Genomic DNA, 16,777 nt, shown 5'->3' on the forward strand with positions numbered 1-16,777 from the left:
TTTTAATTATTTGAATAGGGGACATGACATTGAATCCCACCGAAATCATAGAAGCCAAGTAGGGAAGATCTTTCACTTTTGAAATGATGAACACAGAGAACTCCAGTAGGAATTTACAGTACAAAGAAAATAATCCAAAAAGCCTACCTACTACTACCTACATGTCGTGCTTAAATACCCTTCGGAGAAACTTCCCGACGATTTACAAAGATAGCCGAAGGCCAAACCTATGGAAATAAAAATAAAAATGGGTTCGAGATATACTATATCAATTAGACCATTAATAAAGGTTTAATTAAATATTTATTTTATGACGATAATAGTACAAAGATTTAAAGATGACATGCATATTACATTTTATATGCTTCCTCCATGAGTGGAGATATATATGAGCTCCCTTCCTAGAATAATAAATCATTTATGAAATCTTCTAGAAAAGAATAATGCATTGAAGAAGGCATGCCATTGCAATTCAACATTCTTTACTTCATTTCCAAAGTTTTCTTTTTCTTTTTTCATATGTATTACTATTGTAGAGAAGGTTGATTCCTCTTAGGGTTGACTAATGCAGCTCCCTTTATAATACAAACACCATTTGTCTCCCTCTTGTTTGTAGGTATTTTAGTCCAAGATCAAGTTGTTGTAAATCAAGGGAGTGTGAATTGAGATAAGAAAATTCATATTCTAAAAAGCGACTAGGTAATTATCAATTAGTGTAGTTGTTTATTGTTAGTAAATTGGTTTGAGACATTTTCAGTAAAATTTCAAAGGAAAGATTAGAGATATATCATAATGGTCATGTATTTCTTTTTCCTCGTGCTCTCTTTCATCTTGATGATGGATCACATAGTGTGATTCAAAAAGTTGCTAACAAATTCACGCATAATCACATAACAAAATAATAATTGATATATTTCCTAAGTCTGAATTCATAAATGTAGGTTATTGACTATTTCATCTCCCTAGATTTGTATTTAAAGTTGCCATACCATACACATAACTTGTTGATAATGTTGATTTGTGTGCAATTTCATAGCTTTTCATCTAGTGCTTGTTATATCTTATCTAGTTAGACTAGTCAATCTAAAAGGGATCTATTGAATTCAATCATATAAATTGTGCCCAACTCTTACTTACCTCAATTGATTTGGGGTTGGGCCAATTGTCTTGATGAAATGATTGATGAGTGTGCACTTGATCTTGGCTTACATGTTTATGAAAGTGATCACCATTTTGCAACACTTTATTTTGGTGAACCTGACATAACATGCTCTGTATTTATGATTTAGACCCTTATATACGAGTTAAAATGCATTTATTGTGTACTTTTAAGTTCTTAAATAGGTGGTTAATTAATCATTTCATTGCTAAATTATATTATTTAATTAGTTTTTTCATTGTTATAATTTCTTACAATTGTTTTCAGAGCATAAATAACTTCTCTAAGATTTATCTCTATTGTGTATAGGGTTCATTAGCCGTCGTCCCAACATCGATAACACACTGAGAAGTAATAGACTTATGGCTTCCCAAAGTTTAAATACTAAGGGTATAGAGCCCCAATTAACTAACCTATTCCTTGACAAGCAATTTGAAAGTTGAACAATTTGCGAGTAAAAAACAAGGTGCAATCCCCTTAATTAAAGATTGAAGAAGGTTGATTAAAATGACGAACATGGTGTAGAAGTATAATTCAATAATTTCTATAAAATTCAAAATTCTTAAAATAAAAAAGAATTTATATTTTTTTGGGAAGGTTTCATACTCCACATTTTAAATTCAAATTCATAATTTAGAAATCTTCACCAATGTGAACTCTAAAAATCTAAAACCATTATAAATGAACTTCAAAAAATTTATACTAAAATTTATTTAATTTTAAATTAATTTTTAATAATCTAATTTAAACAAACCTATTTAAAGTAAGAATAATATTAATTTATTAATTTTGTTAAGATTAACGTTAATTTTCCATAATTTCGATTTAAGCTTATTTAACTTTGTTTTTGTTTATATTAGCTTATTTAACTTTGTTTTTGTTTATATGGCTTTCCACTAATTTAATCTAAGCATAAAATTTTCATGAGAAAGTATTAAATGTAATGTGTGAAAATAATATTTAAATAAAATAATAATAATAATAATAAAATAATAACATTAAATAAAATAATATTATGGGATCGCTATATATATATATATATTTGGCAATCGCTATATGAATTTAAAATTAGAAATTAATATTAAACCAACACTAAAAACAATATCAGTTGCGAAAATTGAAATGAAACAGGGACGCGAACATTGATATACTTATCCACGAGACCTTTATAATGCTTGAAAGTGAACCTGTCACTGAAACTGATTTTTAAAGTGAGGGTGAAATCGAAACGGAGATCAATTTCTCTCAGGTTTCAAGCAAAAAATTTAGACGAAGACACTGGTTCATCTGTCCCGCCATTTTTTATTCCGAGAAACTGAATGCAACGCAACGATAATGCCAAAGCTAAAGCCAAATTTAGTGCGACAATTAATTTGCGATGGAGTGAAAGAATATCAGTGCGTTGAGAGTGAGTAAATTGTTGAAGATTGTCTTTTAAAGCATAATCTGATATTTTTATTAGGGATCCGCAGCAATAATGACACATGCCTACGCTATAAAATTAACCAATTTAAATTGAAAATCGGCGAGTTTTGGAAATTGAAGTTTCTGTTCATGAGTGTTCGTAGACCTAGAGTCATTTCTATCAAGGCTAAGTTATTAGAAGATAGTTAGTAAGAGGGTCACGCTCAAAGGTAGGTTGGGGAGAAATTATATAAAGAGACATACCAGTTCGCTAAGGAAGAGCTTAATATTTGGTTGAAGTGGAAATTACACCCTTATCTCGCAGAGAATCACCCTATACAATCCGTTAAGAGGGTAATAGTCACGCCTCTGTGTACTTGGCAAGTGTATTTACCAATTGCAAGTCCTGCAGTTTCATCATTGTGTAACTTACAAGAAAATTTTCCTTCGGCATTCTCAGATAGACTAGTCAACCTGTGCACTGTTAGAGGGAGAGTGACCTACCAGTAGGATTCATCGTATCCCTTAAAATGCCAATAATCTGATTTCCGGGTATTTGGGAAATCTTTTTTGAACTCGATCCGATGCACTGTGCCCCTGGTTTCAATTGGTAAAAATCCAATAGTATTCGTCATGTTTATTTGAAAAAGGACTTTTTATTGTACTTCTTTTGACCCGACTGTACCTTGGTGTCAAACCACAAATACCCAATAATCCCCCCTCTGACAAGAGAATCTTCAAATGTTCCATGGTATAGTAGATTGTGTTCGTACTAAAGTAACCTGAGAATGTCCAATTGAAGTGGAAGGTTTCATGCAGTTGGGTGCGATGGCAGGTACAAAGTCTTCCACGAGACTGAGGCAACAGCCTAGGGCTGCAAGCTACAATGAGAGTTTGATGGATGATGATCTCATTGAGAAGCACCTGGGTGGAGAGAGTGGGAGGAAAAGAAAGGGTATTGACATCGAGAAGGAGTCAGACATTGAAGCCATGATTGCATTTTCTGTGGGCTTTCCCATTGATTCGCTGACAGAAGAAGAGATTAAACATGGTGCTTTGTCAACCTTGGGAGGAGATGAACAGGGCACCTATATTGTGGTACGGAATCATATACTTGCTAGGTGGAGAAAAAATGTGAATGCATGGCTAGGCAAGCAACATGTGATGGAATCCATTAGGAAGGAGCATAAAAGTGTTGTGGACTCTGCATATAGTTTTCTTTTGATGTATGGATACATCAATTTTGGAGTTGCCCATGCATTAAGGCCAGGGATTCCAGAAAAAGTAACTAAAGCCAATGTTTTAATCATAGGGGCAGGTTTGGCTGGATTGGCTGCGGCACGCCAACTTATGGCGTTTGGGTTTACGGTGGCTGTTGTTGAAGGAAGGAATAGGGCAGGTGGGAGAGTGTATACAAGGAAATTAGAAGGCGGGGGGCAGGTAGCAGAAACAGACCTTGGTGGCAGTGTTATTACTGGGGTCCATGGGAATCCTCTTGTTGTTTTGGCCAGACAGTTGGACCTTCCACTTCACAGGGTAAGAGATCAATGTCCTCTTTATCAACCGGATGGTAGGCCTGTTGATGCAAATATAGATTCTAAGGTAGAAGATTTATTCAATAAATTGCTAGACAAGGCAAGTCAGTTGAGACAGTTGATGGGGGAATTAGCAGTGGATGTATCTTTGGGTGCATCTTTGGAGACGTTCAGGCAGGTGTATGATGTGGCTGTAAAGTCAGAGGAAAGACAACTTTTGAATTGGCATTTGGCTAACCTTGAGTATGCAAATGCTGGATTGCTTTCCAAGTTGTCACTTGCATTTTGGGATCAGGATGATCCCTATGAGATGGGGGGTGATCATTGTTTCCTTGCTGGAGGCAATTATAGACTGATTCAGGCCATGGCAGAGGATGTTCCAATTTTTTATGAAAGAGTTGTACATGAGATAAGATATGGTGTTAATGGTGTGCGTGTAGGAACTCCAGGTCAACTTTTTGAAGCAGATAGAGTTCTGTGTACAGTGCCTCTTGGGGTTCTAAAAAGTGGTTCAATAAAATTTGTTCCAGAGTTGCCATCGAGCAAAGTGGAAGCTATTAAGAGATTAGGGTTTGGACTACTGGACAAGGTTGCTATGCTCTTTCCTTATATATTCTGGGAAGCTGATCTTGATACATTTGGCCACTTGAACCATCAAACTTGCCTGCGGGGTGAATTCTTTTTGTTCTATAGCTATGCTTCTGTATCTGGAGGACCACTTCTGATTGCTCTTGTAGCTGGAGAAGCTGCAATCAACTTTGAGAGCAATCCTGCAACGGATTCTCTTCATCGGGTGCTTCAAATTTTGAGAGGTATGAGCTAGGTTATAGAGATTTTCATAACTATCTATGCCAATTTCAGAGAGAATAGTTGATTACCATTGCCCTTTAATTTCACTCACAGGTATTTATGGCCCAAAAGGAGTCAATGTACCTGATCCCATTCAAACAGTGTGTACGAGATGGGGAAGTGATCCTCTCTGTTTTGGTTCATATTCTCATGTTGCTGTTGGGGCATCTGGCAGTGACTATGATAGGCTAGGAGAGAGTGTTGGAGATGGCCGGGTTTTCTTTGCTGGGGAGGCCACTAGTCGTAGATACCCAGCAACTATGCATGGTGCATTTTTAAGTGGACTGCGGGAAGCAGCAAATATTTTTAAACATGCTAATATGAAATCAAGGACAATGTATATGGAAAGAAGACTTTTAAAGGACAATGAAGCCTGTGCTGCTCTTCTTGATGATATATTTAGCAAACCTGATCTAGAATTTGGGAAATTCTCCATTCTTTTTGAACCACTATCAGATGGCCCTCAATCAATGGCCCTCTTGAGGGTCATTCTTCAGGGACCTAGAAGTGAAGCTGCTGACAATATAAAATCTGAAGACCTCACATCAAACAAATTCATTTCTCATCAATTTCAGTTGCAGCTGAATAAACAAGTTAAATTGTATGCACTAGTGGCACGAAAACAAGCATTTGAGTTGAGAGAGTTAAGTGGAGGAGATGCAATTAGATTGCACTATCTGTGTGAGAAGTTTGGAGTAAAGCTAGTCGGAAGGAGAGGTCTAGGTGAAGTTGGACAGTCTCTTGTGGCTTCTATCAAGTGTGCGAGAGCTTGCCGTAGGCATGCTTAAACTGCTCTACTATTGTGATTGTGATCGGTTGAAGGTGAAATAGCCTTAAATTTTTTTGATAAATATAAAAACCACTCAAGGATGCTATGATGGATTCTGGGCAGTTTGTATCATACAGAAGGGGTATTACATTTTTTCATGCAAAGGGTGGATGAGTACTCAGTGCTTCCTCAACATGTTGGGCATTTGCAGTAGAAAAATTCCTCATTTTAAATAATTCAGCGCCATTGATTATGACATACATTATTTGGCTGGATATAAATTGATATCCAACTTCGGAATCTAATTTCTAGTCTTTAAGTGGGTGCCTTTTTTCTAATCAGTGAAGAGGGTTGAGATTTTTATCACATTGGACTGCTCTGAACTATTGGAACACTTTCATTCGAAGATGGTTGTGAACAGAGAGTTTAGTTGATGGCTTTCTTTGCCCAACATGAACCAAAGTGATGTTTTTGAAGTGAACCATTTGTGTTGACTCCTTGGCAAGTGGTGATTGGAGGTAATGTATAGAAGTTTTACTTGCTGATTGTATTTTCATTTCATTTCCATTTTTTTCTTTGTCTAGATATTATTTTTTCAAGATTTTTTGTTTTGGGAATCAAATGTAACAGAGTTCAGGTCGTAGGCCACAAAATTTATGTAAACACCATGGGTTGGTGAGTTGAAGCCATCATAGAGTGTGTCAAGTTTAAATGCATATGTATAATAATCAAGAAATTGGCCAGCTTTTAAACTCTATAAGGACAGCCTAGAGTTAAGAGAGAACCTTTTTATCTCAGAACTTTTGTAATAGATGTAAGGGTGACCTCTGGGCATCCTCCCTAGTAGTTGAATCAACATTTTAGTGATTCCACCTGTATAATTGAGTCATTGAGGAAGCAACTCCCAGTATCATCTCAAAATATACACAAATAATGGGTCATCATGTAGAACTTTTACCAAGTTGATAGAGCATTTTTACCACTTGACCAAATTTTTTTATATTTTTTGACCATTTCATATTTTATGTAAATCTTCTCACCATAACTCTGCCATTGACCTTTGTCTTCTGTGAAGTGGTTTTGTGATCAACATAACCTTCTCTGGCTCTTTTTCCACAAGGTCTACCGGTTGATTACATTGAAGTTTGGTCACTAATAAAGATTATATTAAACTAGTGTAACATGGGAATGTGCCCCACTCATCTCCCCCCCCAAAAAAACCTCAACAACTGTGAGATGGGGATGCACCGGGGATGGGGGAATGCTGTTTCGGCATCTTCAGCGGTGCCACCAGTCTGCCACTGTTTTGCCACTTGTCGCCTGTCCTGACGACCCCCCATCCCCAAGACGGTGTAAATATGTATACAACTATTTTTGCTTGCAAAGTTTTTGGGGAAAAAGATGGAATAGAAATGCTGATATCTAGGCTGAAATCTTAAATTGAGGATATAAAATGTTTTAATTCTTGCACATAATAAGAATCAGTTGTCCACCACATATGCTATTTTGTAATGTTCCCTTTTGGAACATTAGAAATATTGAAACCTTATTTTATGCAATATTAAATTGACTCTGAGACTTAGGCTCAAAATATTAAAAAGGTCGATTTAATGTTATATAAAGGACAAAGGGGTAAGGAGGAACAAGACGAAATGCCTTAGGGAAGTTGAAGAGCCACAAGGGAAAAAGATGAAAACCAGAGAGGAGCTGAAGAGTCTTGGTTTGCGTTTTAAAAAGGGGAAAGAGGTTCATTGTGGATAGGCTTGATTTATTATTCAGTTCAGTTTCCTCTCTTGTGAGAGTCTTAGAAAGCTTCAGCTTTTAGCTAGTTGGAGGACGTAGTCCCTCGTGCTAGTAGGCAGTGGACTCAAATCCATTGTCTTGGGAAACATCACTTCAGGTGTTTCATTCATTGTAAGAACCCCAAATAGGCTCTACGCTAATCACTGTTTGTTTCCCTGGGTGTAATGATTGTTTTTGGTTTGTTTTTGAATGTTTTAAGCTGTTTTTGGGTTTTTGAGTTGATGAAAAGAAAATACAAATATTGAAAACTAATCTTACCTAAAATTATAACTCAAATCTGGTTATAATGCTAATCAAATTCATTTATTCAAATGGCTCCTAATGTATGTACAATACTTATTGCTAGAAGAATACATCATCATTAATAGTTGAAAAAAACCTGATTTTTGTCTCCAATACGCAACCACGCTGCTGGTTGCTTCCTCCTTGGGCAGCGCCTATCAAAAACCGCAATATTAAATCTCTGATTTTTAATTCATTGTAGTGCTGTACTGTTCACAGCACTGTAGCGCACTATTCATGGCGGCACTGTAGCATGTTACTGTTTGCGGTACTGTAGCACACTATTCACGGCACTGTAGCTGCTGTTATAACCCCTTCCAACCTGTAAACAGATTCATCCACTTTTTTTCCCACTAAAACACAATATTGACTCCAGAATGAAGTCAACTCACAGGCAAAATTCAAGTGATATTTCACACCCTCAAATTGCATCAACTCTGAAGATACTACGTTCTCCACAGTCTGAATTCTTCTCAAACTTGTAGAAACCCTTGTTGCCACAACTTCAAGAAATTTCACAAGGCAAAGTTTTTAAGCAATTCTCATAACCTCCTCTTGAAGGAAGACAAGGTTTGTTTATAAGGACTCCTCAACTCCAGAATGAGTCTCCACGCTCAATGTGGGATAAAAGATATAATAATAACATAAAAAATGTTATTACATTAAAACTTAGAAAATCCCTTTTAATTTTTCAATAAGCTTGGACCCACAATTAATTGAAACAATGGCCCCTTTTATGATATCATGACCCTCACTTAAGTTATATATTATAACTTAACAATATAGGCTCAAAACCAATAATGTTTATTTTAACTAAATAAACATTAATATCTCCATTATTACTCAACATTTTTGAATGTCGTTTGGATTGGGAGCTAACATGATAGAACTGCATATGACCATACCCCTTTTCTAAAAATAGCAGGGGTCTATCTTTATAACTCCAAAACTGCTAAAAATAGCCTGACCAAGCCAAACTCAAAGCAAAACTCATCATAAACAAACTCTGGCAACCCAGAAGAGTACTCTGCTTTGGTCCTTGGAGGATCTCCACACCAAGGTGACCCTCTATCCAATCTTATTAGCCTACGAGGGTCTCTGATAGGCTAATCACCAGCTAAAGTGATGTCTCTAGCTAGAAGGGGACATCACATTCATGCTTACAGGTTTTTATCCTCTCATACCAATCTGACTATTAAATTTGTATTTAGGATTGGTTTCTGTGTACTGGTTATTGTATTGCTGTTGTATAATACAATAACGTTTTAGTCGCTGGTTGTTATATTGCTGATGTATAAGGCAATAACGTTGTTTAAGGAATTAAGAGTTTGCTGATTCATCTCATTAGTTTGTAATTCATGGTTATATGTTCGACATCTTGAATGTTATTTTGGAAATAACGAATTGTTATCTTGTAGAGAAGTCTTTGGTTTTATTGTTGTCACATATTGTATGTTCTTATAATTACATCTAAATATTATATTCATAAAGAGGTTGGATATATGCTGGTTGGTCTTCTAATGTTTTCGATTGTATTTGTAATACATCTACAATGTTCAGTTTTAAATATACTAAAAAGGGGAAAATCAGATAATATCCGAAAAGGGATACTACAGTGGTATCAGAGCCAAAGGTCTTGCTAGCCTATGAGGTTCAATAACAATGGTATTTATGACAGCTGGTTAGATTTTTGAAAAAGGGCCTCATTAAATTTCTTTTCGGAAGAGATTAAGCTTTATCTTTTGAAAATATCACTACAGGTACTTTATAAAGGCACAAGATTTGAGGTTCACATTATATTATGAGCCTCATTGTGTTTATAACAAGTCTTTACTAGAAGAAGAATAGGTAGATGCTGTTATAACTCCAGTAGTCAAACAATTACTCCCTGCACTTACCCTTGTATCTGGGCAAGAAGATGTAGTTGAATTGTTACGATTATCGGAAGCAACATATGTAGTACCAACGAATAATGGAGAACTTGAGACCAAAGGGTTGCTTTCTAGAATTCTATATGCGGATAGAACAATTGATTCTTTCAAGACTTTGTTATCAAAAGCCTTGCCATATGTACAATTATTAGAGCCTTCTCCGGGGTCACCTTTGGATGTTCCCATACCATTATAATTGGCCGATATCTGCATAACAGAGATGTTTGGACAGCATAGGGTGGTTCCAGTAACCTTACGACAGTAGAAGGTTCAGTTCCAACAAGATGTCTACATTTTTGGATATGCCAGAACAGAGCTTTCAATTGAAGGCTTAAGAGATCGCATACGGGGGTACTTGAAGTTGGCTAAGACAGATTCATAAAAGGAACCTTTTGAAGTTGTTTCTGATTTTTTGAGCTTGGTTGCATATGTTTCTGGAACATATGATAGTGAGGAAGGCTTTATAAATTGGACAAAAAATTGCGGAGCATGAAGAATCGAAGAGTGGAAATGAGGGGCCTTCTAGAAGACTATTTTATCTTGCTCTACCTCCATCAGTGTATCCAATAGGAAGATCAAATGAATTCGAAACTCCATTCCAGCCAGCATCGTGTGAGATGCCTAGGGTGACGGTTAAGAAGCACTTCCCATCGTCAGTGAAATCACTAGGAATTTTATGGTGTTTGAAATATATTTGCATCGGGTTTTGCATGTACTTTAAATGTCTTTAGAGCTGCAAATTTGAGAAACGATAAGCAAAATAACGTTTGCTAGGAGTTAACATATTTTGGACATATGGGGAGCTACTATTACGAATTATTTGGGCGGAATGATGAATAAATGGAAAAGTTTTAAACGAGTAGTCGAATATTATTGAACCGACACCTGACGGATACCTGCAATTACCTCAACCAAATCACAAGCCAGGTGGAGAAGAAAATAACTGATAAGAGATGCTTGTCGATAGACTTTAGCTGAGAATATCGGGTTTTAAAGTATGACATGACACATCATCATTAGAGAGTGTTCTATTGCCGAAATAAATAAATAAATTTTGAGCTCACCTATTTGAAGTGTTACTTCGCCCAGTATTAAGAAAAATTGTGGAGTTAATTCATTCGGGCCTTCTAGGAGACACGTCATGATGGTGTTACCGTGTCTGTTGGATACCTTCGTGACTGAGGGTGACTCTAATTTGGAAGTCATCATTTAAAATGCCTTAGAAGCCGTTACTTGTCAGAAGCACCTGTGCATGGTCGTTTCAAATGAAATTGAGGGAAGCCTTATCACCGAAGGAGATTAAAGAAGCTGTTCATGTGAAGTTCGATGTGGCACTAACTATTATTTATTAATGAATTATGAAATTTTTGCACTTATAGGATGATGATCTAGAAGATGATGGAATCAAGATTGAGCCTTTCAATTTGAAGCAAGTGAGAGAGGAAGGTTACTTTGATTCAGAAGGGAACTATGTGGAATGAAATTTAAGGATGCTTGGCTTAATAGTGTGAAGGTGGACACAAGTTTTGCAGACAAGCACTTGGAACATTATATTCAAGAAAGTGATAATGATCAAGAACTTTCATCTTAGAAATTAGTAAAATCAAGAGGCGCATAGAGAGATGGTTTTACATGCTTTGAGGAGGATGAAGGGAATCTCCAATGATAAAAGTAAGCAGAAAAAAATGCCAGAAGAAACAAAAGTAGTCTTTGATCAACTCACAGATGATGCCATGGAATTGATGGATGATGGGGATTACAATGTATATGACGACAAAGAGGAAACATTTGAGCGAGAAACTGAAGGACATGAAAGAAATTTTCGTGTGAAGGGTGGATCATTGGTTGACAATATGGACACTAGTTTAAGTGTTGATGCTGATCAAATGGAAGATATTACACAACAAATAAAATAAAAGCTCAAAGAAGTAGAATATCTGGATTTGGAGGGGAGAAGTGATGATAAGATTAGAATTATGAAGGAAGTTGGGGAATTGAGAGCAAAACGAGCAGATAAGTAGGCTATGCTTCTCTTAGAAGCCTTTAATAAAGATAGAGCATCAATGCCACAGCCAGTCTAGACAACACCTCCACTTGCTCCTTTGCCACTTCTTGTAGGCACTAATGCACGAACCCAAGAAAAGATCATGGAGAAACTTAAGAAGGCTGAACAAGCTATGGTTATAGAATTTCCATCTCCAAAGGCTCCCCTTGAAAATTATCTTCAAGTTGACAATTCTAAATCACTTAGTTACTTGCATGTCATTGAATGATAGTGTTATTTCTGCTTCTACCAGTAGATTAATGAAAGTGCAATGTGAAGTAAAGGATGAATCAAGCATGCTGGATGCAAAGGCAACAGTGTGCTCGAATGCTCATTCCATGAGAAATAAGTCACTATGAAAGTCCCACAAACTTCATGTACACAACTTAGATGAGCTGTAATCTTGTTCACAATCCCAACAGTTAGCTACATTAGGAGATTTGGTTGTAAAGGAAGCAACATAGTTTTCAGCCCTAGTGGGAAGGACCTCAAGGCTAGATGATGGTTTGCAGTCATACAAGCAAATTCCTTTGGGGTAGAAACAAATAGAAGATCCTCTCTAGGCTAGCAAAGATGCTGATGATCTCATTTACAAGTTAGGAACAAAGGTCTTACAACAGTAGGAGTTGGCATCCACCCAAATTAAGTCTGGTTCTATAAACCATGGAATCCACTCTATCTCTTTGAGTAATCTTGAGGAAAGTGTTGAAAATTCTGAACTGTGTGTATTCCAATCAGCAGATATAAAAACTGAAATATTCAACATTTTCAAGAAGTACCAAAGACTTCCTCTCCTAATTCAGAATGTTTTATCATTCAGTGATTACATGGAGTTTCATCTAGACCAGCAAAATAAGACTTAGTTGGGAAAAAGAAAGTATCTGGATTTGGTTCAGGATCTTCTTGCAAGGGGCCAAGGCAAAAATATGTATGAAGAATTTCCAACAGATCACGAGCATCGAATAGAGGTTCTTGAAGAAGAGCAACCAACTCCTATTGATTTACAGCTTCCCAACAACCATGTGGAAGATATTACGCACAGTACAAGTTTTTATGTTGGTGAAGTGGAGGTTAGTGTTGACAAACAGGCGGATGAGAGCGGTTGCACTCGAGATTATTGCAACTTGGAATCTTGGTATGATGAATCTTTTAATTCTGATGCCCATGACATAAAATTAGAAGAACATACCGAGATGACCCTACAAAACGATGAACCACTTCAAAAAGACCATCATGAAATGCACACCTTAAGGAGTCAGTTAAAGGTTAATGAAGATAGAATTGTGGCTTCTCTGGTACGTTATGACAGCATTCACAAGTTGGTTGAGGATATTTACAGGAAGGCACAAAGGGAAGGGAAAGGAAATTGGCCTGTTGCAGATTTGCAGGTGGTCAAAACAGCTATTGAATCCATGAAATCAGAATATTTGTATTTGCTTTCTGAGAGGGATTAAATTCTTAAGGTTGCTGAAATTAATGTTGATCACCTGGATAAAGAAAGGAATGAGATTATGGAACTCAAAGGGGAGCTTAAGAATACTCATGAGGCATTAGATGATGCCCAGTTTTCTCTTTAGAGGTAGAAAATCAAATTAGAATCATGAATCACTCTCAGGAACATGAGAATAGAACGAGGTAGGAGTTCTTCCAGGAAGTCATTGACGAACTTGAGAGCATTTGGCATATATATGATTTGGATAATTGCCCCAAACAGTTACGTAGCAAAACTTCACAATGCTTTCAGCTTGTTGACAACCCCTTGTTTGAAGTTGCTGATTGGACCTCCGACAATCCTGTGTTAAATGAGGGATCATCTCTTGTTTGCCATGAAGAGGAAGAGTTTGATTTCAAACCTTGGGATCTTGGCTCAGATTCTAACAGTGAACCCGGATCTCAGCAGGGGAATCATGAATCAACTTCTGTTGCTCATCTTTTGATCAGTTCCAACATATTTTCTGATTTCATCCCATTCAGGAGTTGGGCGAATGTTCTTCATCAGCCTCTGAACAGTTCTCGATGGAGTATTTATTTGAGGTTTGTAGGCAGAGTCTCAGTGTCTTTCATTCTCATTGCACCTATGCATTTGGGAATTCTCTCAGTTTATGCCAACAGTATGAACTTTGATGTCCATAGGATGGTGGTTTCAGCTTTTGAGTAGTTCATTTCTTACATCATCCGCTTAGGTTAGGTCTTCACATTCCACTGGATTATACACAGACCTTGGATATATTTCTATCTCATCATAGCGGTGAGGTAGGGTAACAGAGTCTGGGATCCAGGTATTGAGTTTTCTCAGAGAGTTATATGGGATCTGGGAATCCGGTTGAGAGATAGATTGCAGAGAGACATTTGGCTTCGCAGTATGGCTGAAATTGTTTTCAGTTTGGATCATAGAATTGCCTGCAGACTCGTATGGGATCCTGGTACTAATTGCTTGAGGATAAGCAATTTTAAGGAGGGGAGATTTGTAATGTTCCCTTTTGGAACATTAGAAATTGAAGCCTTATTTTATGAAATATTAAATTGATTCTGAGACTTAGGCTCAAAATATTAAAAAGGTTGATTTAATGTTATATAAAGGACAAAGGGGTAAGGAGGAACAAGATGAAATGCCTTAGGGAAGTTGAAGAGCCACAAGGGAATAAGACGAAAACCAGAGAGGAGCCAAAGAGTCTTGGTTTGCGTTTTAAAAAGGGGAAAGAGGTTCATTGTGGACAGGCTTGATTTATTATTCAGTTCAGTTCCCTCTCTTGCGAGAGTCTCAGAATGCTTAAGCTTTCAGCTAGTTGGAGGATGTAGTCCCTCGTGCTAGTAGGCGGTGTACGCAAACTCATTGTCTTCGGAAACATCACTTCAGGTGTTTCATTTGTGCTTACAAGTTCTTATCCTATCATACCAATTCGACTGTTAAATCTGTATTTAGGATTGGTTTCTGTGTATTGGTTATTGTATTGCTGTTATATAATACAATAACATTTTAGTTGCTGTTTGTTATATTGTTGCTGTATAAGGCAAAAACGTTGTTTAAGGAATTAAGAGTTTGCTGGTTCATCTCATCAGTTTGTAAATCATGGTTATATGTTTGACATCTTGAATGTTATTTTGGAAAAAACAAATTGTTATCTTGTGGAGAAGTCTTTGGTTTTATTGTTGTCACATATTGCATGTTCTTATAATTACATCTGAATATTATATTCATAAAGAGGCTGGATATATGCTGGTTGGTCTTCTACTTTTTTCGATTATATTTGTAATACATCTGCAATATTCAGTTTTAAATATACTAAAAAGGGGAAAACGAGATAATATCCGGAAAGGGATATTACATATTTTGAGGAGAGAATTTAATTGATGGTTGAGATCTTTATTTTGTTGATGAGTTGGAAAAGATTAATACGGACAATTTTCTCTCCTATGCCGTATGCTAAAATAGTATGTAAAATCTTAGGTGCCTAAAATGCAAACTACTATGTGATTCACTATCCTAAGTAAGCTTAAGTAAAGTATAACTAGAATTTTTAATTACATCAACACCTCCTCTTAAGTGCAATTCAGTGGAATGCACTTAAACTCACAATACTAAATGAAAATGCAAAATGAGTCCTGCCTCCTAGGCCATGTTAGGTACCCATGTACAATATACATTTGTGAATACAATGCAATTTGTCATAAGGAAAGAAAGAGAGGAAACCTAATGGGAAAAACTCCGTCCCAAAAATAGAGGTGAAATAAACAAGATGCATGGATAGATGGAGTGTGAAAGACCCCCTATAAGAATCCCTGCTGGTTCTAACTTTCAACTTGGATATTTGACATTTTGTCAAACACTTCTAATGCAAACTAATAACTTGGTTTCACCGATATTTGATTTTCAATGAGATAAACTTGCAAACTACTATGTAATATCATTTAAATTTTTTTGATAGTCAACATAGCATTTTGTCAAATATTTGGCAATTATATCATTTTGAAACTACACGCAACTTCTCAAAGGTGTTTTATCATCTCTTTTGCATACAACTAACAGCTGCAACTATTCACAAGAATTCCTTTTTATTCAGTTGCAAGAATTAAATTATTTACAATGATCGACATATTGCATCAACATCTATTTAATTTAAAGGCAATGAAACGTGAGCCTGACAGCTTACATCGAAGGATACAATGGATGAGTCACATCCCTCAGAATTTGATTGTTATTAGATGCCAAAGCTTGCAAACAGAAAGTGAAGGGACTTTTCAGATAAATGTGCCCCTAAACCCTCAAATGCTGCCTTAATGATGACTGCCTCTGCTACTAAGTGACCTGCGGCTGCCAAGAATTTCAAATGCAGCCCTCTATATGACCGATCTGCATTGGAAAATATCCTCTACTTATGCAAAAAATTACTGAGATTAATTGGCTGCTAATTCTTCAATCACCGCAAACAATGAATACAATCCTTGCCTCTGAGTGAAGCCAATATTTGACACAATTAGTTGGGTGTTTCACCAATTCACTATGCTGAAAAAGACTTGGAAGAATTCACAATTCTTTAAGTGCAAAATCTGAAACCCTTGTTTGATTCCTTCTCCACCTCAACAAAAATAAATACTTGACACAATTAGTTGGTTGTTTCACCAATTCACTATGCTGAAATTGACTTGGAAGAATTCACAATTCTTCAAGCTCAAAATCTGAAACTGATGAAGGGCACTCTAATACCTCAGATGAAGGGCCGTACCACCCTTACCACCTCATAATTATGAACACAACAATACGGAGACAAAGAGAAGATAAAATGCTTTGCAAAGCATGCTTTTATTGTACTTGAAAATCCTTTCAAATTATCCAAATGAGAGAACTCCAAACTTCTTATAATATAAGAGAGCTTCCAAAAATAAAGCTTCCAAACCAAGAGCTTATAACTAGCTTGCACACCAAGAGCTTCATGTAATGTCCCCATTTTAGCAGTTGACCAAGTGTGTGCGCGTTAGCCTTGTTCTACATGGTTCCGAGGG

General features: G+C 36.5%; 1 protein-coding gene across 1 annotated transcript in view; it reads left to right on the top strand.

The window, feature by feature from the left end:
* Positions 1 to 2,342: 2,342 nt before the first annotated feature.
* The window catches only part of LOC149545293 (lysine-specific histone demethylase 1 homolog 3-like), a 72,728-nt gene continuing 58,293 nt past the window's right edge, over positions 2,343 to 16,777 (top strand). The window contains exons 1-2 of the mRNA XM_089790624.1: positions 2,343 to 4,910; positions 5,002 to 6,234. Of these exons, the coding sequence (XP_089646750.1) occupies positions 3,377 to 4,910; positions 5,002 to 5,735 (2,268 nt within the window). The 5' untranslated portion in view covers positions 2,343 to 3,376 and the 3' untranslated portion in view covers positions 5,736 to 6,234. The remainder of the gene's footprint in view (positions 4,911 to 5,001; positions 6,235 to 16,777) is intronic.

This window comes from Cupressus sempervirens, chromosome 7 (genome assembly GCF_028749045.1).
Source record: "Cupressus sempervirens isolate cs-2001-9-10 chromosome 7, ASM2874904v1, whole genome shotgun sequence".
Taxonomy (NCBI): Eukaryota; Viridiplantae; Streptophyta; class Pinopsida; order Cupressales; family Cupressaceae; genus Cupressus; species Cupressus sempervirens.